The sequence below is a fragment of the Nansenia antarctica genome, assembly GCF_963989245.1.
Source record: "Nansenia antarctica genome assembly, chromosome: 3".
NCBI classification, from domain to species: Eukaryota; Metazoa; Chordata; class Actinopteri; order Argentiniformes; family Microstomatidae; genus Nansenia; species Nansenia antarctica.
The window spans coordinates 56,499,128-56,524,681 of NC_137688.1; the positions used below are offsets into that span (position 1 = coordinate 56,499,128).

Here is a 25,554-nt window from a genome sequence, read left to right on the forward strand (position 1 = left end):
CTATGCCTACTCTTTCTCATGCTGTATTACCAAAGACGGAACATGCTAGCATTAGCAACCACAGTGCACCTGTTAGAGCTAAGCAGCTAGAACAAGAGACTATCGGGTCCACAAAGGCCATCATGGAGTTCCTAGTGAAACAACAAAACCTCACTACTCTGCCTCCTCGGAAGATTCAGATATTCAGAGGAGACCCTATGGAATACAAGCTATTCATCAGGGCCTTCGAACATGGAGTGGAGGACAAGACAGATAGTGATAGAGACCGGCTGTACTTCATGGAGCAGTACACGGATGGACAACCCAGAGAGCTGATACGAAGTTGTCTTCACATGGAACCAGAACGTGGCTATCGTGAGGCGAAGAGGCTCTTGAAAGAACATTTTGGAAACGGATACCAGATCTCGGTGGCATACATCGACAAGGCACTGAACTGGCCCACTATTAAGTCTGACGATGGAGAGGCGCTTCGTTCCTTTGGCCTCTATCTCACTGGATGCCTCAATGCTATGGCAGACATAGAGGAGCTCGACCGCGTCTGCTATGTCTGCTATGGCAGACATGGAGGAGCTCGACCGCGCAACCAACATGCGTGCTATCATTGCCAAGCTTCCGTACAAGCTGAGGGAACGGTGGAGAGGCAAAGCCTATGGTATCATGGATAAGGAGCAGCGTAGAGCCAAGTTTCATGACCTCGCAGGTTTTGTAAACAAGCAAGCTAAAGAAGCCTTGGATCCCCTGTTCGGGAACATAGCAAATGGAGTCAGGAGCCAAGCTAGAGCTCACAATGATGAGAGGTCGACCAGAAAGAGTGGCAGTCGAGGAAGCTTTACCACTGCTGCTACAGTGGTAGGGAACTCAACAGAGACAAGGGCCAAGAGGGACATACTCTGTGCTTTTTCGAAACCTTGTATCTTCTGTCAAGGAGAACAGCACGCCATGGAGCACTGCAAGAAGATGAGGAGGTCTCTTCACAAGGAGAAGATAGACTTTCTTAAGAATAAGGGTCTGTGCTTCGGCTGTCTTAAACAAGGACATATGAGCAGGGACTGCAAGGAAAGGCTAAGCTGCCAAGACTGCCAGCTGACACACCCTACGGTTTTGCATATGAAGAACAAGGCTACATCTATTGAAGCTAATCACGAGGGCGAGTCACCGGATGATGTACACAAGAGCGAGCCATCGGATGGGGGCGAAGATCATTCGGTGGTCAGCGGATGCATCAAAGCAGAGACGAGAACCTGCAGAGCCACTGGGGCCGGCAACACTGAGACCATCTTGGCGATTGTTCCGGTCCAGATCAAAGCTAAGAAGGGCAACAAGGTGTTGGCTACCTACGCTTTCCTCGACCCAGGCAGCAATGCCACATTCTGCACTGAGAAGTTAATGTCGGCACTTAACCTCATAGGCAGTAGGGCTGCACGATTAATCGATTTTAAATCGAAATCGCGATTTGAAATGACGCGATTAGCTAATCGCAAAGCCTGCGATTTGCCTGCGATTTTTTTTTTTTTTTTTGCCATTTAGCAGACGCTTTTTTAATCCAAAGCGATTTACAATTACGAATTACAGGGACATTCCCCCTGGAGTAACTGAGGGCTAAGTGCCTTACTCAAGGGCACACTAGTAGTGGTGTGGTTTCAGGCGGGATTTGAACTCACAACCTTCCGATCACAAGTCCAACTCACTATGTGTTTCTCAACCCTCTCCTCGGGGCGCCCCAGCCGCTCCACATATTTGATCTGTTCCACCACCAGCACACCTGATTCAACTAATCAAGTCCAAATCATAATTGCTTTGGACTTGATTAGTTGAATCAGGTGTGCTGGTGGTGGAACAGATCAAATATGTGGAGCGGCTGGGGCGCCCCGAGGAGAGGGTTGAGAAACACCACTACCCGTATGGGATACGTCATACAGCGCGTCGGATTCAACGTCAATGAACGTCAACGTCAATGAACGTAAAAAAAAAAGACACTTGTTGAGAGAAACAAAATGGTGTTGCTGTTTAAAAAAAACATAAATAAATATGTTGTCCCAATTCATATCTTTTAAGTTCTCATCCTTGCATTAGAATTAGAGCAGTTAATAGTTTGATGGTATCATGTGGTAATGCTCTCTGAAAATAGGTGATAGATAGATTCATCCAATCACCTGCCAAGTATTTTTTGAAAGTACCTGCCCTTTTCCAAACAGCTTCCAATTACGGTAAGCTTTCCTAGATGGTTGTGTGAAACACACCACCTGAGTCAGGTTAGTAATGCTCCATCACATGTTTTAATCTGAAGCTTGATTTTAAAGCAACCCAACTTTAAAGCAACCCAATGTAAGTTTAGTTCTTTCACTCGTAGCTCGGGCTGTGGGGGTGCTAGAGGAGGGAGCCTCTAAGTCCCCTGAAGACGTACAAACAAACTTCACGTTGATATGACCTTCCTAGCCGGAGATATGGCCACACTTTACAAAAACTCCCTTTTTTTTTTTTTTTTTTTTTTTGCTATTTAAAAAAATAATAATCGCAAATTAATCGCAATCGCGATATCTGTCCAAATAATCGCAATTCGATTTTTTTCCCCAAATCGTGCAGCCCTAATAGGCAGGAACACAAACATCCTGCTGAAGACCATGGGGGGAGAGAGGATCATAAGCAGCCAAGTGGTATCCGGCTTAGAGATCTGTAGCTTGGATAGTAATGACTTCCTGGAGCTGCCCAACATCTTCTCTCAGAAGGCTATCCCAGCACGTAAACAGAACATCCCACTACAAGAGGAGGTGGATAAGTGGCCCCATCTCAGTCAAGTACGGATCCCGGAGATTCAAGCGGAGATAGGCCTTCTCATTGGGACTAACGTACCCAAGGCTATGGAACCATGGCAGGTTATATCCAGCCAAGATGAAGGGCCGTACGCGGTGAAAACACGACTGGGCTGGATTGTCAACGGTCCCCTCCGGGAAGACCATGGCCACGGAACCACAAGTGGACTCATACAGGTCACATCCAACCACTTATCAGTGGCAACGCTGGATGAGCTTTGGAGTCAACAGTTCAAGAATGACTTTCCAGAGGGTCAAGACGACAAACTGGAGATAACGAGGGATGACATCCAGTTTCTGGAGATGGTCTCGCAGTCTGCTAGGCTCACAGAGGGACACTACAGCATTGGTCTACCACTAAAGAGCACAGTCAAGATGCCAAACAACAGAAGAGTAGCTGAACAGCGAGCTCTCAACTTGAAGAGGAGGTTCATGAGGAATCCTAAGTTTCGAGCTGATTACACGGTGTTCGTGGATGATTGGATAACCAAAGGCTACGCAGTAAAGGTTCCCAAGGACAAGCTCAGCCGCAGCGACGGGAAGGTTTGGTACTTGCCACACCATGGTGTGTACCATGCTAAGAAGAAGAAGATCCGAGTGGTGTTCGATTGTGGAGCGTCGTTCCAGGGCACCACATTGAACAACCACCTGCTACAGGGGCCGGACTTTCTCACCAAACCTATGGAGGAGTGGCCAAAGAATCCAGACAACCCTGGGGACCTAACCACGGAGGACCCAGAGGTAAGGAACACCGTGGTCAGCGCCACTACAGCTGAAGAGCAGTTGGATACAGTGCAGCAGTTCCTCGAGTACTTCTCTTCCTGGATGCGCCTCAGGAAGGCGGTAGGTTGGATCCTCAAGCTGAGAAACACTCTGCTGTGTCTGTGTCGCAAGAGGAAGGAGATGCGCACTTCTCTCACACAGTCTGAGGCTCAGAAGCAGATGATGATCTTCAAGGCAGGCCTTGCGAAGACCAACCTCACTGTGGAGAACCTAAAGGAAGCAGAGCTTGAGATAATTCGCTTCAGTCAGCGGCGGACATTCTCAGAAGAGATCACCGCGCTTCAGAAAGGCGATGGCGTGAAGACTACTAGTCATCTCTGCAAGCTCAAACCCATACTTCAGGATGGAGTCCTCAGAGTAGGTGGAAGACTCTGCAGAGCAGCGATGCCGGAAGAGGTTAAACACCCTGCCATCCTGTCTAAGGACCTCCATGTGGCAGAACTTATTCTCAGCACCACCTTAAAGTTGCAGACCTTGGATGAGGAAGGCCTGCACACTGTCTTGTGTGAGGCGGAAGCCATCATCAACAGTCGACCAATTACCAAGGCTTCCAGTGACCCAAACGACCTGGAAGCGCTTACCCCCAATCATCTCTTGCTTCTCCAGTCCAAGCCATCCCTGCCACCAGGTCTCTTCATGAAGGGAGATCTCTATGCCCGCAGGAGATGGAAACAGGTTCAGTATATGTCGGACATATTCTGGAAACGATGGACCAGAGAGTATCTACCTCAGCTACAAGAGCGCCAGAAGTGGACACGTGTGTCGCGCAGCTTTGCTGAAGGAGATATCGTCTTGATTGTCGACGACACCGCTCCACGCAACTCATGGGTCCTGGGCAAGGTCATCGAGGCGGTCCCTGACAAGTACGGGCTCGTACGCCAGGTCCGCATCAAGACAAAGACAAGCACTTTATGTAGACCTATCACCAAAGTCTGTCTGCTTCAAGAGGCTGCATGAGGCGGTGGTAAAGACCGTCCTCCTACGGTGTGCTATGTATTGATGACCTCTGGCACCAGGTATGGTAATTCAGCGGCGGAAACGGAAGAAGAAGATTTATTTTTTGGGCTCCTTGTGTTTTTTGGTTGTTGATAATTGTCTCTTATCTAGGTTAAAAGGACAATTAGGGGCCGGTATGTAGGAGCCAATTACTTTGGATGAGGTTTATGATTTTGCATTTATAGTTTTGGATAAATTCTACACTGGAAATGTTAATTATTATAATGTAGAAACAATGTTTTGATATATGATTTATATCAGCATAGGAAACCCCTTTGGTTTAGCCTTCAGAGCCCATGTTAAGTATTGGGGCTGTCACTTTAAGAACGTCAGATATCTGTACGTTGAAGGGAACTTTCCAGATTGTTCTAGGCAGTGTGTCGGTGATTGGATTTGAGACTGGAAGCATATAGTTTTTTGACCGTAGTCGTAGTTGCAAAACATAGTTTACGAAATCACAATCTTGCTCATGTAAAGGAGATCTTACCTGTGGAAATTGGAATAAAACCTTTGATATCTTTTTACATCGGAGTCCTGTGGATTTTTGGTATTCTAAACTAAGGAGTGCAGCACACACGAGTAGCTAACTGTAGCAGCTAAAAGTCCATCGTCGGCCCCTCACACAGCAGTAAGCATGTTTTTCAATGGAATGCAGACTCTAAATATGTCGAGATACATATCCCCCAGTTTGTGCCTCTTAGCAATCCCTAACAGCTGTTTCTGGGTTACTGTTCTATGCCATTAAATACTTTAGATAATTGACTTCACATTGGGAGAGTTTGGATGCAAGAATCCAACAAACAGTACATAGAGGGCAGAGGAGGATGGTGGAGGTAGAAATTGGAGGGCGGGCTCATTGTAATGCATGGAATGGAATGAAGAATGGTATCAAGCGTGTTTGTTACATTTCCTCATTCCATTCCATTCATTAAAATGAGCCCGTCCTCCAATTTCTACCTCCACCAGCCTCCCCTGATAGAAAGTATCTGGCCCATTTCTTGGCAGTACAGTTAACTCGCCTCCCAGTCGATGATAAAATCGAGCTGAAATAATGAACTCAAAACATTTAAGAGGAGTCAAAGGGAGAAGAGTACAGAGCAGACCTCAACGCTATCACACTCCCCCAGAGCGGGCAGTAACTGCAGAGAGCTCTTTAGCAAGGGGCGCTGACAACCACAGAGTGTGTAGGGAGTCAGTCAGGAGAGAGGCACAGGGTGGCACGCTCTGGGGAACAAACCGAGTTCTGGGGGTCGTGGGAAGTTACCTCATTCCTTTGGAATTTGACCGCGTTAGCCTTGTTCCTGTCCTTAGTCTCCTGGACAGTGTCGGCAGCTTTCTGGAGGTGATCCTCGGTCTCAGAGAGTTTGGCGGTGAAGCGGGATAGGACCTCCTGGACAGGGGCGACGCGGCCACCTGTACTGATCAGCTTCTTCTCCAGCTGCCGGACGCGCCTGAGGACTGAGCGACAGACAAGATGTGCACTGTAAACACACGCACGGGAATCACAGACACACACAGGCCGCGGCAGGAACACTTAATCTGCACTGTTACTTCAAGTGGAAGTGTGTGTTTTTCTTACGTTCATGGGCCTCTGTGGACTCATCGGTGGCGATGGGCTCCCGCGGGGACAGGTCTAGTGTCTTCATCCAGGCCATCATGCCCTCGGCTACTGCTGTGTTCTGTTTGATGACATTAGGGTCCATATCCTGATGCACACTGTACAGCTCCCAGTCACTGATCATCTCTGGATTACACACAAACATACACACACACACACACACACACACACACACACACAGGGTCAATGCTGGGATACTGTATGTGTGGTTATCTATCCATAAACAATCCACATTAATGGGTGCCAACGAGAGTGAGTTGGTTTCATCTTTTACTTTGGGTGACTAACAGTAAGAGCGAGACATTAAAAATACATAGAATAACATGTTCAACACTGGAACAAACAATTCCAAGGGGCAAAAAAAATGATGGGGAAAGTCAACTGAAAGAGACATAGTAGTGTAGTTTAACAAGCTTGAGAATACCTTCAATGACCACGTTGAGAGCGGTCAGGTTTGTGGTCAGCTGGTCGGCCAGAGTGAAGCTCTGAAGTGTCTCTTCATCCACTCTGTCCCCCAAGGACTTGACAACACTCTCCTGGCACACCGCCACCACCACAACAAATCAATGAGAAAGACAGGGCATATCAAACACTCCTACCTCTACAGCTCAACTACAACAGCTTCAACGGCTCTAAGACAACGAATAACTATGAGGCTTTCCTTTCTGAGAGCGGTTGTTGTGATGTTTAATTTCAGAGGAATATAAATAATGATGGTTGACCAGACAGCAACTACAGTTTGATACTATAAGGATAAAGGGTATAGTTTGGCTGTGTGTAGGGAGAGGAGTCTGAATTAGATAAGTGATTAAGGCGTCTACTGCAATGCTTACCATGTCTCCCAGCTGTTCCATGTCTGAGACCACTGCAGCTGTAGCCTCCTCCAGCTCCCCAGTCTGGGTCCTCATAAGAGCAGACTTATTCCTCCAGCCCAGAAACTGAGTCTGGGAACAAAGAGAAAAAGAAGATTCAACTTGTGTCATTGCACAGAGTACAACAAAATGTAGTTTATGCTCTAGGCAAGGGGTCAGAGCCATAGAAGGCGACCTTGGAGCAATCAGGGGTTCAGTGCCTCGCTCAAGGACACTTTGACACATGGCCAGATGGGGTTTGAACCGCCGAGCTGCCGACCTTGCGATCATTAGACTCTGACTCTACCGGCTGAACCACAGCCGCCCCAAAGGCGGATTACTGCAATGGAGTCCTGTTCGGGGTTCCCAGCAAAGCCCTGGACAGGCTCCAGTATGTGCAGAACTCAGATGCCAGGGTCCTCTCCCACACCAAGCCCTGGCAGCACATCACCCCCACCCTCATTCACCTCCACTGGCTTCCGGTCAAGTCCCGCATCACTTACAAAATCCTCCTCCTCACCTACAAATCCCTCCACGCCTGCGCCCCCCAGTACCTAACTGACCTCCTCTCCCAACATACCCCTTCCCGAAATCTGCGGTCCGCAGACATGGGCCTGCTGTCCACCCCCCGCACCAACCTACGGACCTTTGGGGACAGAGCCTTCAGTGTGGCTGCACCTACCCTCTGGAACTCTCTCCCCATAGTGATCCGCAACGCCCCCACCCTGGACTCCTTCAAATCAGCCCTTAAAACCCATCTGTTCACCAAGGCCTTTGGCCCCTAGTCACTGTTTCTGTTTTGCTTTGTTTGTTTTCTCTCTGTCTGACCATTTTCATTGTAAAGCGTCCTTGGGTTTTGGTTTTATGAAAGGCGCTATACAAATCCAAGTTATTTTATTATTATTATTATTAAAGGCGGATGCTATGTACCAAAGTAATAATCAAAGTGTGTAATAAGCAAATGGGTGTGATATGCAGACAGAAATATGTCTATTCCAAGATAAATATCCAGCAGCAAATACTCCTATGGATAAACAGTCACAGTTGAACCATCCATTGATCTAGTGTAATAGAGTTAGTAGAGAATAGCTCTGTCTCTGCGGAGGAGTTACCTGCAGGCGTTGAGCAGTGTAATTGTAGTACTTCAGTCTGTCGTTGGCTGCAGCCCCGGTGGAGATGTTCAACACACTGACTTTCACTTGGTCCAGGGTCTTATTGGACAACCTCAGGTCACCAATCAGGTGCCAGATACACTCATCACAACCTGCAGAGGGGGGGGGTGAAGATGAATTGGTGAAGATGAATTGAAACGTTCTTTCAACCAGTTCTTTCAATCAGTTCTTTCAACCAGTTCTTTCAACCAGTTCCACTTACTGATGTTGCAGAGGTTGACGGTTGCGGCCTCTGGCAGGCACTCCCCTGTGTGCATGTCACAGTGTCCACTCGCACAGTCACATTCTGTATTCAAGAAACAGACACACATATGCGCTTACGACAGCCGTCTGTATACTACATGTACTATAGAGTTCTGTTCACAGTTAAATGCTTTATCAGCTGGACATGGCTGAGTATAAGCATAGCGAGTACAAATCTATCAAAGCCATGGTGGGTCTCTTGGCTAGAGGGCAGGGAGGCTGGGCTGCACATCTGCTGTGTGGCTCGTACAGTATGGGTCTACTGTGGAATTAAGGGTTTTGGAAGCTGTGCGTCTATGAACTGGGCTTGGCGGTGAAGTGATGTCAGAGGACCCTCGTCGGCTGGAGTTCCTGTGGTCATGTGCAGATGGCCGCTCTCAGCAGATGCCTCCTTGACATCATGTATGCGTGGGTGTGGGAATGCTTTACCGTTACTACACTCTGGGGAAAACGATATCTAAACTGAATGTTTATCCAAATGGTCGGGGGGGGGGGGGGGGGGGGTGTTCTTGGAAATAAGTGAGAGTGGGAGTGAGATCGGACTGTATGTACTATACGACATGCACATTATCACTTACTCTGGCAACCTGAGGGTCCGTAGTCCCAGTGGCCCGGGAGGCAGCGCTCGCAGTACCGGCCTCCGGCCCCTGGGCGGCACTGGCAGCTGTGAGTCAGCGGGTGGCAGATTGTATGGAGAGACGCTGGGCCACATTCACACCTCCGGCAGCCCTGACAGCTTGAGAACCCTGAGTGGCCCTCCTAAATCACATGACGGACACATAGAATATACACTAAGTCCAATATCTCCTTGTTGTTGTGGACATTCACAGCAATAGCCTGAATGTTGTTGTCTGCTTCCTTCAATAAAGTGTATTGCTTTATTGAGCAGAGAAGTCATGAGGAAAAGCTGCTTAACCCGTGTGACTGTGTGATCACATGACTGGATGTCAGGCTGTATCTTTGATAAGGCCCTCGAGTGTCTCACCTCACACTGGTCACAGAGTCGGCCAACGACACCAGGCTTGCAGTGACACACCCCTGTCCTGTCATCACACGAGGCTGTCCCACACTTATCGCACTCACACTCTGCAAAGACAACACAGGGGAGGTATGCTCATTGTAAGTAGAGAGGGGGTCGATATGTGACATGGACACAATGGAAAAGGTTTTTCTGTCCTTGCAGAGACCCCAAGATAATCTCCCTAGACAGATTACGGCACAGACACAGATTTCAGGGATTATTTCTAATCACAAATCATCTGGAAATGTCTTATCTCATACTCCCTTCGATAATATAAACAGCAATTACAGGTTTAAGTTTAGTAATCAAACCCCACTATTCCATGACGCTATTCATACGCTGATGCTCACATGGGGAAAGATAACACCGAGGGTCAGCTGCGTTCTACTGTACTGGCCCCGTGTAATGCAGAGCTGGTGTCATTAGAGCATGGCAGGAATTCTCACTATCCAGCAAGCCCAACTGTGTAAACACATGCGATAGATTTTTCTGTATTCCATTTCACTCTAAATTTGTGATTGACTTATATCTATAAGACCTATTATGAGATACACAATCGGAATTGTTAGAGCGCTATTCAAGACAAAGCCTCAATAATACTTTAACCCAGCGGCAGCCTCAAAGCAGGGTAGCTACTTATCCAATGTTCCGCATCACCAGTTACTGCTCACAGATATATAGGAGATCATTGTCATACACCATATAAATATTTTTTAAAAATCCACCTCATGTTTCTTTTTTTTCTTCTTTTTTCCATGGGACATTGCCATTTGAGAGGGGGTTGTAAATGTCTACATGAACTCTTGGCACACACCCACCTCTGCAGTCCTTGGCACTGATGGCATCGCCGTAGAAACCCGGGGCACACTTCTCACAGTTGGCTCCGGCCGTGTCGCCCCAGCAGTTCTCACAGTAACCCGTCACGTTGTGGCACTCGTTGAAGATCAGGTTCGGGTCCGAGTTCCCGTTACAGTCACACCTCTTACACGAGTTACCGATGGCCATGGGGTTGCCGTGGTAACCCGGAGCACATCTAGGTGAGGGAGATTTTACTTTAAGCTCTGAGCTGCTGATCTTTATACATCATTGTCATGTCTGTGACTTATAGATTGAAAGTCTAGAAATTTTAACAGCTCCTGTGGTGGATTTAATTAAGACCTGGAGTACACAGGGGGGGGGTTGGTCAAGGCCCTGTCAGCACTGACCTCTCACAGTAATGTCCAGCATAGCCTTCCTGGCACTTGCATCGCAGAATGGTACTACTTCTGTCACAGTAGGCGGCAAAACTGGCCAGACGCACAGGGGAAATAATTTCGGTTAGCACACGCTGCCCCACCAACATACAGCCATTTTCCCCACAGACACAATAGCAGGCACCCCAGGGTGGTGGTGGTGGTGGTGGTGGGGGGCCTGGACAGGACCCTAGCTAGCTTACTTGTTGGAAGGGAGTGAGATGGGGCACGCGCAGGGCCTGCAGGAGTGATATCCGCCCAGGGAAGGGAGGGACATGTATCCATCCTCACACATCTCACAAAAATCTCCAGTAGTGTGGTCCAGACATTCCTGTGTGGCAAAGGGTGGGAAATTGTGGAAATCGCTGACTGTTAAGATCAACAGATAGGGATGAGAATGAGTGATAGCAGTAGAGAGGTATATTGTAGCAGTGAGACTTATGTGGCAGTGGTCTGTTGATAAGATAAATATGATCGAGTAATTGGGAAAAACTTACTATGCAAACACCTGTGATGTCCTCACAGGTTTCTGCATGACCCTTGCAGTTACATGGCAGACAGTCGCTCCTCTCACTGAGGAAGTATCCGGGTCCACACACCTAGGAGACGGAACACAGGCTAGTTCTTCACAACAGACAGAGAAAACAGGGAAGAATAAGAGTGTCACGGAAGCAACGGCCCTTAATCTGACCTTAAAAGGGATCGTTTAAAGGGACAATCTGGGATTCAATAATAACAATAACAAAGCGTTCTCCCCGAGACTTTATCTGGTTTACAGTTGAGGGATGAGGCTGGAGAAATGTAACCATTCTCAAATACATAGGAGGTGGATGCAAGGACAGTGTATGTTTAGAGGGGTATTGTTTGGAGTAAAACAAGCTTATATTTTGGGTTCTGATAGGGTAAGACAGTTTAGTTAAGCTCCTGAGGCTTTTATAAATTACATTCTACAAGAATCAACAGCTATATATATCAATAATTTAATCGTCTGAAAACGGATGTACCAATCCCAGATTGCCCCTGTAACGGATGTAAAATTAGAACCACATTTGACGGAAGAGCAGCTGGGTTCCCAACATTAAGACCAAGTTACTAACGAGGCACTCCATCACTCTACAGCAATTTCCCCAAATTGAGCACCTGGAATCATTCTGGCAAGGCTGGCCTGGGTTGTCTGTCACTGGTGGGATGGGTTTCACCGCCTGTCACAACATCTCCCATCCTCCTTCTCAATAAAATGGAATCTCTTAAGCAAGGATATGAGTTCGAAGATATGTGCAGTAGCGAAATGGAATGAAATAATGAATATATATTGAACGGCAAACGGGCTCTAAGCCCATTTCCAGAATGTCGGCTACAATACACTTGCGCCTAATTTTCTGGGCCAGTTGCTCTGTAAGGTGGAGTTTCCTACAGTAGTGTGATGTCAGGGTTCAGCAACCCCTCTCCTCACTCCCCACACATGTCCCTTTGAACTTCTCTCACAGCCCCATTCAAAGAAAGCTCTCAACCTACAATAACCACTCTGTTCACACTGGCCTGCTGTAAAAATGCCATGTTTTGGCTTTCTTGTTTCATCCAGTCAATCGAGCATTTATGCTGCCGTGTCCAGAGCGGCCAGCAGCGCTCATACATTCCAAAAATATGTGCCCAGTTGTGATGCATTTTTGCCCTTGATTTACTCCCAAGCAGGCATCGAGACAAAGACATGCCTCTCATGTGAACTAATGTGAAACATCCTGTGAACAGCCGAGCTTTCAGGGCCAGCAGCACACATTTTTCCTGTAGACCCTTCCTGTGGCTTTCCTGACACATGCACGCACACACGCACGCACGCACACACACACACACACACACACACACACACACACACACACACACACACACGCACACACACGCACACTAGAACACAAGAACAGACCCATTATGACACTGGTTAGACTCGCTAGAATTGCTTTGATCGTACATACATACATACTGTATGTTTTGGAGTTGATGACATAGATAGGCCTACTTTTGGGAGAGGTGCCATAATCTGCCTCATAATCTGCCCCAGCATTTGTAAAACATCTGAGTGGGTCTTGAATGAAAAGCATTAAGCAACTGTTCCTAGCATAGCTAATAGTAAAGGTGAGAATACAGATAGCAGAATAGGGAATTGGATAGTGGTCAATGAGAATTATTTTCCACTGAGAGTTAGCGGGAGTTGCCATTGGTGAGGAATTCATTAGCTGTGTGACATCCTGTAATAGGTCAGACAGCTGGACGTTGTATATACAGGAGGCTCATGGGACGGCAGCTCTGGGAAGATGGAGCAGCTGGTCTGGTGGGAAGACCACTCCATATCTCTATGAGGGGGAATGTGTGTAAACTGTTCAATCCAGTAGCCTGGACGTCTCCTATCTGACTACATTATTTCCTGCTTGTTTGGATGACAGTGCAACTTAATCCTCTCATTCAAAAATCATTTAATTTGGAAATTCTTTCATAAAAAAAAATCCAAGCTCCAAACATCTGGTGACATACCCCCTGGGTAGAGAGTAATCCTAGTCATATTGAAAGTAAAACTTTTAATAAAGCTCTGTAATTAAGTCCCCAACCAAATTGCATGGACATTGAAACAATTGACATCTGTAGCCTTCTGGTGTAGCTACTATGAATGTGCCCTGGCCTGTAATGTGAGCTATTTCTGCCATTCTTTGTGTGTGCCCACTTCTGTACGCTAGAGATTCAGAACAAAGATGACATTCACCATGTAGTATAGCCTTTCTCTGTTTAAGCTGCTCCATGTCCCAAAGACTGTCACTATGTTCCACTCCAACAGGGATGCACTTTGTCAAATGGTATGCGTTTATCACCAGATGCTCATGTGCAAAGCAGTGATAAAGTATGTAGAGATTATTGACCATAGACTCTCTATCTCTGGGATACAGCACTGAACAAATACCAGTGGGTTTCAGGGCAGAAAAACAAGAATCAACTACTGGAAACAGAGTGCTGTCCAAAGTAAACAGCTTCCCAGGCCTTAGGTTGTATGTGGGACTGTGTGGCCATGGCTTGTTTCTGCAGTGGGGGGGGGAGCCCCACTGCCTCCCCTTCTGACCCACTCTTACTTACAATAACTCAGAACAGTAACATAACCGCCCCTTCTGACCCACTCTTACTTCTACTAGATACTGTATTTACTTTGGCACTAGTGAATGGTTGAGCCAGTGGCTTAGTGGTAAACTTCTCTGAGGAATCAGATGATGGGAAAGATGCCGGGTCATGAGAATGTCATCATAATCCAATAACAGACTAGAGACAATATGTATGTATATGGGGGCAGGGGTAGCCTAGTGGTTAGAGAGGCCGGCTAGAAATAGGAAAGTTTCTGGTTCAATCCCCGCCTCAGGAGGGAGCTGCATGTGCCCTTGAGCAAGGCAGTTAACCCCTAATTGCTCCAGAGGCACCAACAATTGATTGACAAGTTGATTGCATGTCAAATAAAACATTATCATTATTATTATAATTATAATTATAATTATATTTTTAATTATAATTATAATTATAATTATAATTATTATTATTATATGTCTGGAGGGCTGCAGTCTCTCCCCATGGGACTGTGCTGTCACCACATTAAAAACTCAACAGTCTTGAAATTTCACAAGATGAGGAAAAAATGACAAATTAGATACCATTGGGAGGTCCAGGTCCCGCCTCGCCAAAATGCTCACATTCATACTCTTCCAGAATAACAGATAAATCTCGCTATTCAACTCATTGTTCACATCTGTGACTGCTTACACAATGAAAAGTAGTAAACAACATCCCCATAACTCTTGCTCTGGACACATTGTTTTGCCTGTGTCTCTGAGAACAGGGCCTTGAAGCTAATGCCCAACGCCCAATCCTAGGGAACTCTAACATCATTCTACTCTAAATGCGTCTAAGGCAGGGTGTCCCGTATGGTTTCTCATGCCCTTTCTGCCCGCTGTGCTGCGCTCCCTCTAGGGTGTTGCTCAACACTTGGCAGCTGGTTTCCATTAGGGTTCTGCTGGGGGGCCGCGAGGCCAGGAGGGCAGTGAGGAGAATAGTGACACGGCCCTAATCTGAGGCTGGGACTCCTTCACCAACACCCCCAGCACAGAGGAAAACGTGAGCAGTAGTATCGGGTACACAGAGCTCAGTGGCTAGAGATAGGAATCCTAAGAGAGGCCCCCCTCTTACACCTAAAGTAACACTTCACCTCACAACACAGACTTCCAAACCTGCCTCTCCTATTGTACCCTACTGTATCCTGTATCTGTGCCCCTAACTCAGCTACAGTACACTAGTATTCAGCAGTTGCAGTTCTTGAACATAGACTGTATCAAAAGGATTATCTCTAATACTGTATGAATCAGTAAAGAGGAAAAAGGGATGTGGAAAAGTATCCAACAAGAGCTCCTCTATATTTAGCTGTGATAAGCAGGCAGTGTAGTCTGTGCATCCTGTACCAGCCAAGCAGAGGAAAAACAGTGCTGCTCTTACTTTTAACACCGACCCTTGGTCCCATAACGAAACAGCAGCCGCTGGGCAGACGATCCCTGAGAGGATGGAGAGAAGGCTGAGGCAGGGCAGAGCTCTAGCAGCCATGTCTGTGAGCTAGTCCAGCAGAGCGATGCTCTCTCTTTTCTCTCTCCTGGCTAGTAGTTTCAAGTCTCTTCTGGGACAAACAGGCAGCTCCCTCGCTCCGCTGCACCCGTTGGTTTAACTTTTCCACTGGTCCGACCTCCAGATGCGGCGCTGCGCCAGCCCAGCCCAGCCCCAAGTCCTGTAAAACAAACTGCGTGGACTTCCTCCCTCCCTCCCTCTCCACCTCGACTCCCCCCTACACCTCCCCTGGCGGACCTGCCTCTCCCCAGAGCCTAAGCTTAAATCGCACACAGATGGGAAGTCAGGAGAGAGAGAGAGAGAGAGAGAGAGAGAGAGAGAGAGAGAGAGAGAGAGAGAGAGAGAGAGAGAAAGAGAAAGAGAGAGAGTGAGAAAGAGAGAGAGAGAGAGAGGTATGGTGAGGTAATAAAAAAGAGGGTGAAGGAGAAGGAGAGATAAAATGAAAACAAGAGAGCAACAGAGAGCAACAGAGAGCACTCGTGTGTATGGCAGGCTAGTACTAGACAGACAGTGTAGTCATCCAGCCTGGCAGTCAGATAGAGTTGTTGTTGTTGTTGGACAGCCGGCTCCATTTGCAGGTCCAGGGCACCCTTTCACCTTGGGCTGAGCAACAGACACATCCCCCCCCATCCCCCTCCCCCCCCGACCCTCCCTCCAATCACTCCTCAACCCCCCCCGCCCCCCCTCTGCTCCACATGTCCAAAGAGAGCAGCCGGAAAAAGCCTCTCAGTCTGTACTGCAGGCGAAAAAGAAACAGCTGCCCTCCACTCCACCCCACGTCACCCCCCATCCCTCCCCACCCGCTCCCTGGCCAGCAGTGCCCCTCTCCCTCTGTTTGTTTTCCTAGGTCACACCGTCAGAGAAGGTGCTACATTTATGAAAACTGTGTTAGGGTCAGAACGCTCCCCCAACAGGAAGAGGCTGGGTGATACTTTCAGCACAAAGGAAGTCTTGTCGACGCTCAAAGGTTTGCAAACGGTATCCTGATTTCAGACTCCTCTATGTGCCGGTATAAGACCATGTGCTTCTATGCACGTGGACTATTTTAATGCAGAAACCCATGACTATAAAGAGGCATGTCATGCAGACCATTAGATGCTGACAGGATGGGAGGTTTTCTCCATACAAAGAGCAGTTCCAAATGTGGCTGGTGAGGTATGTACGGTGGCTCCTGAAGACCATGTAAATGGACTGACTTATATAGCGCCTTATTCCAAAGTGCTTTACAATGGCCTCTCATTCACCCATTCACACACACATTCAACACACCAATGGCGGAAAGCTACCATGCAAGGCGCCGGCCTGCTCATTGGGAGCAATTTGGGGTTCAGTGTCTTGCCCAAGGACACCTCGACACATGGCCAATCAGGGTTAGAACTGCCGATCTGTCAACCTTGCGACCGATTAGACACTGACTCTACCTCCTGCGCCACAGCCGCTTCACATGTATGTCCCAGATGACCAATAAACAGGTTGTCACATTCCAGTGATGCATGCATGTCCGCGGTGAGGCTCACACATACCACACATACAGGAACACAAGAATCTTCCCCGAAGCCCTGAAAACTGCAGTTATTAAGCCTTCACTAAAAAAGAACGGCCTAGACCCATTTGTACAACTACAAACCTCAAATCAAACCTTTCCTGTACAGGAAAAATATTTGAAATGGTTGCCCATGAACAACTTAGCAATTATTTGACGTAAATGATCTCTTCGATGACTTTCAATCAGGCTTTCACCCCCTACATAGCACTAAAACTTAATGACATTTGTGTAAACACAGACTCTCAGTTTTGGTAGTACTAGATCTTAGCGCTGCCTTTGACACTGTAGACCACAACATTCTAATAGATAGGCTAAAAACCTGGGTAGGACTTTTGGTCACTGCCCTAAATCCTACCTACAGGACAGAAGCTACTATGTCTCCATTGGCAACTTCGTATCTGACCTAATTAAAATGAAATGTGGGGTTCCACAAGGGTCAATCCTTGGCTCTCCCTTCTATTCAATCTCTACATGCTTCCGTTGGGAAACATCATAAAAAAGAACTAAATTGCCTACCACAACTATGCGGATGACACTCAAATCTACATAGCGTTCTCACCGAACGAATATATTTGACAATCTCTGTAATTGCATTGAGCAAATAAACGCCTGGATGACACAAAACTTCCTCCAACTAAACAAGGACAAAACTAAGATAATTGTATTCGGTGCACCTGACAAAAGATCGAAAATCAGTGCAAAACTTGATTCTCTCTCTTCAAACGAAAAAACAGGTCAGAAATCTTGGTGTAATTCTAGACTCCGATCGAAACTTCAACAGCCACATAAACTCCATAACTAAATCAGCCTACTATCACCTGAAAAACATAACAAGAATGAAATGTTTCATGTAAGACCTTGAAAAACTCATCCATGCATTTGTTTTGAGTAGACTTGATTATTGTAATGGTCTACTAACAGGCCTATCTAAAGGAGCTGTTCATAAATTGCAGCTCATCCAAAAATGCCGCGGCTAGGGTCCTAACAAAAACAAAGAAGTTTGAACACATTACACCAATCCTGAGATCCCTGCACTGGCTACCAGTCTCTCAGAGAATTGAATTCAAAATCCTCTTAATTACATACAAAATGGTCTTGGACCAAAATACATATCAGATCTCCTCCCACCCTATATTCCTTCAAGGCCCCTAAGGTCAGCTGAGACTAATCAGCTAATCGTTCCAAGAGTGAAAACAAAACACGGTGCAACAGCTTTCAGTCATGCTGCTGCATGCTCCTGGAACAAAAAAACAAAACAAAAAAAAGCTAAAAATATTCTAAGCTAAAAACCGTAATGTTTTGCAGCAGCTATAATTAAACACAAACACTTCTATCAATGTCTTTTATCCATGAACTATTGTCTTATTAAATGTTTTATCTCTTTACTTCTTTTTTTTCTTCTTTACTTCTTTTATCGTACTTTTATCGTAGATATAATGAGGCGGCCTCATTATATCTACGAAGGACAGCTGGTGCTTAAACACGAAAACTGTAAGTAGCCACTGCTCCCCAGACCTGGAATACTTGACTGTTAAATGCCGACCCACATACCTCCCGAGGGAATTCAACACGGTGTACATAACATCTGTTTACATCGCACCTAGCGCGGATGGTAGCTTAGCATTGGCGCGGCTACATGACGTCATCAGTGGTGGACAGAGCGCAGACCCACAGGCAGTACATATAATCGCCGGGGACTTTAATCATGCTGACCTGAAGGTAGTACTACCCAAGTTCTATCAGCATGTTAAATGTGCAACAAGAGGAGAAAAAACACTGGACAAGGTATACACCAACATCAAGCTTGCTTACAAGGCTAGACCGCTAGCTCCTCTAGGCATGTCTGACCACGTGTCAATCCTCCTGATCCCAGCCTACACTCCCATGAGGAAAAGTGCTCCCATCACCACTAAGACTGTCAGAACCTGGCCATCAGGGTCCGCTCCACTGCAGATCTGCCTGAATGACACCTCATGGCAGGAATATGAGCATGAGGACCTGGAACAGTTCACGTCGTCGGTTCTGAACCACATAGTGAACTGCACCAACTCAGCCACCGTGGACAAACGTGTCCGGGTCTACCGCAACACGAAGCCATGGATGACTGTGAAGGTCCAAAAACTGCTCAAGGAGAGGGACAACGCCTTCTCAGCGATGGACACACTGCTGTACAGCACCACCAGGGCTAACCTAAAGCGTGGCATCCGGGAGGCCAAGGCAGACCACAGAGAGAAGATTGAGGAATGCTTCCTGAGCAACGACTCCAGGCGGGTGTGGCAGGGGGTTCAGCACATGACAAACTTCAGAGCCAACAGGCTCACAGCCGCGGAGGACGACCCCCTGCTGGCGGAAAAGCTGAACTCCTTCTACGCCCGGTTCGACGAGGGGCGAACGGAGGTAACCACAACACAAACACCACTCTCTCCAGCTCTCAGCAGCCTCACCCTCACAGAGCATGAAGTGAGACGTGTGCTGAAGGCGGTGGACCCCAGAAAAGCCTCAGGGCCGGATGGCGTCCTGGGACGGGTGCTGAGGGACTGCGCCGACCAGCTGGCCGGGGTTTTCACCAACATCTTCAACCAGTCCCTGTCCCAGGCCACCATCCCACCCTGCCTGAAAACCTCAACTATCATCCCAGTCCCGAAGAAAAGCACGGTGAGCTGCCTAAACGACTACCGCCCGGTGGCACTCACACCAATCATCATGAAGTGCTTCGAGAAACTAGTCCGGGCCCACATAGTCACACGCCTCCCGCCCAACCTGGATCCATACCAGTTCGCCTACAGAGCCCACAGGTCCACAGAGGACGCCATCGCGACGACTCTCCACTCCACTCTATCCCACCTGGAGAGGGGGAACAGCTACGCGATACTGCTCTTTGTGGACTTCAGCTCTGCCTTCAACACCATCCTTCCAGACAGGCTAGTGACCAAACTACTAGACCTGGGACTATCACACTCTATCTGTGCATGGATCAAGGACTTCCTGTCTGACCGCCCCCAGAGGGTGCGGGTGGGCTCCCACACCTCCACAGCCCTCAGACTCAGCACTGGGTCCCCCCAGGGCTGCGTGCTAAGCCCCATCCTCTACAACCTCTACACCTACGACTTCACCCCCGTCCACCCCAGCAACTCCATCGTAAAGTTTGCAGACGACACCACCGTGGTGGGCTGCATCTCGGGGGGGGACGAGGCGGCGTACAGGGATGAGGTGGAGCAGCTGGGCAAGCTGTGCAAGGTTAACAACCTGCTGCTGAACCAGTCAAAGACCCAGGAAATCATCGTGGACTTCAGGAGGAAAAAATCTGAGGTCCAGCCCCTGCTCGTCGATGGAGGGAGCGTGGAGAGAGTCTCAACCCTCCGATTCCTGGGGGTGCACATACAGGATGACCTGTCCTGGAAGACCAACACAGCAGCCATCATCAAGAAGGCACAACAGCGGCTCTACTTCCTGAGAGTCCTCAGGAAAAACCACATCAGACAGGAGCTGCTTGTGACCTTCTACCGCTGCGCAGTGGAGAGCATCCTCACCTACTGCATCTGCGTGTGGTTCTCCAGCTGCACAGCCGCAGAGAGAAATGCGCTACAGAGAGTCGTGAGATCGGCCCAGAAGATCACCGGCGCCCCCCTCCCCTCTCTGGAAGAGCTGTACAACACACGCTGCCTCAGGAAGGCCTCCAAGATCTCCAGAGACCCATCCCACCCTGGGAATGAACACTTTGCTCAGCTGCCCTCGGACAGGCGGTTCAGGACCATTTTCGCAAGGACAAAATTAGACTGAAGCTCAGCTTCTACCCCAGGGCCATTCAGGCCCTGAACACAGCAAAGGCCTAGGTTCTAGGCCCTGGACAATCTAGACAATTTGATGGCAGCTACTAGATTGTAATCAAGTGCAATACTGAAACACAACTGTGAACATTTCAAACCTGCAAACTGCGACACTTTAAATGAATGTGCAATAACACTATGTGCAATATGACAACCCTCGGGTACACAAGGTTCAGAGATAGGAAATGTTAGAATAGGTATAGCATAGCATAGAGTACAGCACAGTGTTTTATTTGTATAGTATATTATAGTGGATAGTGTACATAGCCTTTATAAACCAGCTCTTTTCCCTTCTTGTTTTTAGTTTTTTTCCTAGCACCAGGGGAGCCCCCCCTCCCAAATTTCGTTGTATGGTACCTGTACTATATCAATGACAATAAAGACCATTCATTCATTCATTCATTCTTATTTGCTTTTATTCATTGTCTGTCCTGTGTCACACCTGTGTCTGACCTGTGTGTGTCATGTGACCTGTGTGTGTCATCTGACCTGTGTGTGTCGTGTGACCTGTGTGTGTGTAATGTGACCTGTATGTCATGTGACCTGTTGTCTGACCTGTGTGTGTCATGTGACCTGTGTGTGTGTCATGTAACCTGTGCATTTTAAGGGAACCTGAATTGTGTTTTAGGGGATTGGAACCTCGTTACGCTGAGGGGATTAAGACCTTATTTTATTAAGGCAGTGGAACCTAAATTGCGTTTTAGGGGATTGGAACCGTGTTGCGCCAAGGGGATTGGATGTCTTATTATGTTGTTAAATGTTTGTATCTATATGTACCTATTCTTGCCATTCATATTTATATTTTTATGTTTTTTCTTACTATCCTATCCTTTTTCTGTATTTGTTTTAATGCTATATGTAAAGCACTTTGAGTTGCCCCTGTTGTATGAAATGTGCTATACAAATAAACTTGCCTTGCCTTATAAAATATTTGGACAAAAAAAGTATTTATTTCTGTGTTCATCGACTCACAATCTCTGCAGTCAGGTTTCACTTACTCAGTGAGAACTATACAGTATATAGACACACTGAGCTGAGACTAAGAGGGGCGCAGGCTGTTTTGTTTCCCCGTGTTTGCACCACTGCACATTGGTATTCTGAGCACCGGGACAGTATAAACACCAGAGGAGATCACTCACAGTGTAGAGTTGTAGTGAACGGTCAGGGGGCTTCACAGCAGTGCATTTTTCACCACACACCGTGGTGGGGGCGGGGGGGGGGGGGGGGGGGCTGGGGGGGTGTCAATCCCGGGTGGTCTCTACAGTCCTATTCAGTCTAGAAGTCACAGCCAGGACATTCATGTGATGAAAGACCTTGGCTGAGTCTGAGGCTGAGTCTGAGGCTGAGTCTGAGTCTCAGTCTGAGTCTGAGTCTGAGGCTGAGGCTGAGGCTGAGGCTGAGTCTGAGGCTGAGGCTGAGGCTGAGGCTGAGGCTGAGGCTGAGGCTCACCAGCGGGATAACACAGCAGGCATGGCGCTGCCTTTCGGATCAGAACATGGTGCCACTTGGGCCTCCCAACTTCTCCATTGTTAATGGGTATTTACAGTAGCTCTATTGTTGGCAGTGCTACTATTATGTGCTCTACTGTGTCCACCCGAGTCCTCTCACTCTACTGAGAGAGGATGATTAATGGTACAAATATAGTCATTTCATCTTTTTTTTAACTTTACTTTCTGGGATAGTTGCCAACAAATCGCTATAGTATAGAAAAACATGTTATCTGACCCCAGTTCTTACATTGATCTAACCTCCAGTAGAGGCTGATAATATTATGCTTTGCAGAGGGAGCATTTACTGCTGCTTGTGAGTGTGTGTAATTATAGTGAAGAAGCATTTGTTATGATAGAGGTTACGGTTAGCTCTGGCATGTGAGGAGACTGAAAGAGGATCCCTCAGGCTCAGACACAGGCATAGTAAGGGGTGACCTCTCCAAGCCCTCTTGGACCCTCTTATTGCCCCACTCCCTCCAGGAGACCGCCTGTCTACGCCCGGTCTATACGTGACCCCGCTCGGCCTAACCCCCCCAAATATGGAATGGATGGAGGTATTCATTTCACAGGGTTATTTAGTTTACTAGGTTCAAACTATTTTTAAAATTAACTTGAGGACACTGCTTGTATAGTTTGCTCTTGATACTGTCAGAGTCAAAACTAGCAAATGTGACCGCAGCTGGTGAAAGCGGGAACAAGTTGGCAACCGCCAAATGTTCAGACTTTTATTCTGAAAACTGTGAATAAATGTCAACGGTGTTGAAAATCAATGACACACTCGCTAGTCAAGCCAAAACATTGCAATGTAATGGGGTCGGTGAGTAATTTCCACTACTGTTAGTGTAGAGTAGTGGGGATTACTCACCGAATTCATTGCATTGCAATGTTTTGGCTTGACTAGCGAGTGCGTCATTGATTTCCAACAACGTTGACATTTATTTACCATTTTCAGAATAAAAGTCTGAACATTTGTCACAAACGTTCCAAGATTAGGAATACTCCGGCACTACAGACGGGTGCAGGAAATGAAAGAAAAATATTCCTCATGTGTGTCAGATGGAAATACTTTGTTGGGGATGTGTTAGCATTGTAGCATTGATTATTTCAATACAGGAATGCTGTGCATGAAACCTACGGACGTAGAAACACAGCAATGCTACAGTATGTCTACAACAGGAGGCTGGTGGAGTTAGAAACTGGAGGATATGCAATATATGGAATGGAATAAGGTGTTTAAAACCGTTACCTATTCCATTATACATTCCATGTATTACAATAAGCCAGTCCTCCAATTCTGCCTCCACCAGGCTCCTCTGGTCTACCACGACGTCTACCCTAGCCTCCCAGAGAGTTTCGCAGTCTATCTGAGAGCATACTGTACAGGGGCGGATTTAGGATCGTAGGAGATCCGGGGCTTAGCCCAGAGGGAGAATATAATGTGCGCGCAGAGCGCGCCGGAAAATTTTGCCTTCAACCTTCAACTTACCACCACCTTAAAGCGGACAAAAGGCACTGGAGAACACATATACATTCACACCCTTTAATGAAGCAAACTAATTGTGGTGGTTCTGGGCACAGAGGGAGGTCAGCACACGTAGCTCCCCCTGCCAGTCACCATCATTTATATTTGTATAGAATTACATAATTGATGGGCTGAGGCTAGTTATGTTACAGTATGTATATCAGGGCAGACTCTGTGCTCACCACTTATATTGTATTTAGAGTCTTGTCCTGTGTTATATGACGATATATTACATGTATTGTTGGCCTGTGTATAGTACTGTGAAATCAAATCCCCCCTGGGACATTAAACAAACTTAGTTAGTTAGCGTTACATCTTAGGATAGATTTGAGTCATGTTCTGTATACATACATACTACCATAAGGGCATACTTAATGTGGTTACTCCATGTTTACTAGCTGTAACATTAACGTTACATCATTCTTTTTCACTTGTTACTCAGTCAACCAGAGTGCAGATATCAAAGACTATCAGCCTGTTATTCACTTTATTTGTATAAAGTGAATAACCACTTCATTCCATCTGTTTTTCAAATAAAGTCCATTCCATTCCATTCCATTCCATTCCATAAGTATTATCCTTTGTTTGATTTCTTACCATGTACCGTAACAGTACCTTGCTATGTTTCATTTTCATTATAACATAAAGTTATGTTATGATAGCCAGCTAGCATTAGCAAACCGGAAAAGTAGTGTCAGTGAGTCAGTCACCTTTCTAATAAGATTCACAAACCTGAAACATCATCTATGTCATCACTGCTGGTGATGTCATTGTTGTCAGCTGCTGATACGGCTGCTGCAACAGTTCTTGGCGCTTGTTTTGTTGAAAACAACTTTCGGATATCCATCCTTACACTTTTGCAAGTCAGGCACTGATTGAGATCACTTCTTCTTCAGGGCAGGGTAGGCTACGCAGTATGCAGGCTAATGTCGCGCAGCTGCTGCCTCTCTGTTGGACTCCGGTACTGCACGTTACTCACGAGAGTTTTTATTTTATTATTTTTTTTATTTTTATTTTAAGTAAAACATTCGGGGCTTTTCAGAAAACATCCGGGGCTTGAGCCCCAGTAGCCACCCCCTAGCGCCGCCCCTGATACTGTATATATAGCTGGGTCATTGTAACCGTCTGAGGCTATTGGAGGATACTTCAGCAGCATGGTTAAGGATTGGCAGTACTTCCTAATCAGGGTATGACTCTACAAACATAAGCTGCCAGTGCCTGGTGATGAAGAGGGCCGATTCAAAAGACAACGAACATAGATGTGTTTATATCTCGGGTTCCAAGAGTCCAGGCTGGACGTAATCTATTCACCGCAAGGTTTAAACATGCTTTCATTATGGGACATCAATATTTGGACTGCCTATTTACATGTTTTTGGAACTCATGTCTTTGACTAATGTAACCACTCCTTAGAATCGGATAAGAGAGATATTATCAGCTTGAGGTTTTGATATAGTGTCTGTAGTGTCATCTCAATAGTCTATAATAGCATTCTAAACACCAGTTCGCATCTTATGCCTAACTGCTTTGTAGACAGTAAAATCTCTCTGAGGGGGTCTGTCTAATGCAGGGGAAGGAATGCTATTTATTGTCCAGTTTACAGGCTCTTTCGCGGTTTCTTTCAGTTTGTGAATCGTGCCTCCAGGGGGAATTGGAGAAATCGTATCCTTGGCTGCTGGCCGCTAACGTTGATTAGAAACAGATGCAGAGTGTGGGGGAGTGTGAGAGTGGGATTTCGAAAAATGTAGAGGAGATGTCTGAATTGGTGGGAAAATGAGTCACCCTGCTTCTCTCACATAACCTGT

At 46.9% G+C, this 25,554-nt stretch overlaps 1 protein-coding gene across 1 annotated transcript in view; it reads right to left on the minus strand.

Annotated features, from left to right (window-relative positions):
• Positions 1–15,346, minus strand: part of lama4 (laminin, alpha 4) — a gene marked incomplete at both ends in the record, with an annotated part of 30,760 nt that extends 15,414 nt beyond the window's left edge. The window contains 13 exons of the mRNA XM_080525063.1: positions 5,854–6,047; positions 6,169–6,333; positions 6,632–6,743; positions 7,041–7,151; positions 8,171–8,322; positions 8,433–8,516; positions 9,052–9,232; positions 9,459–9,559; positions 10,313–10,527; positions 10,700–10,780; positions 10,930–11,057; positions 11,224–11,325; positions 15,242–15,346. Of these exons, the coding sequence (XP_080381189.1) occupies positions 5,854–6,047; positions 6,169–6,333; positions 6,632–6,743; positions 7,041–7,151; positions 8,171–8,322; positions 8,433–8,516; positions 9,052–9,232; positions 9,459–9,559; positions 10,313–10,527; positions 10,700–10,780; positions 10,930–11,057; positions 11,224–11,325; positions 15,242–15,346 (1,731 nt within the window). The remainder of the gene's footprint in view (positions 1–5,853; positions 6,048–6,168; positions 6,334–6,631; positions 6,744–7,040; positions 7,152–8,170; positions 8,323–8,432; positions 8,517–9,051; positions 9,233–9,458; positions 9,560–10,312; positions 10,528–10,699; positions 10,781–10,929; positions 11,058–11,223; positions 11,326–15,241) is intronic.
• Between the last annotated feature and the right edge of the window lie 10,208 nt (positions 15,347–25,554).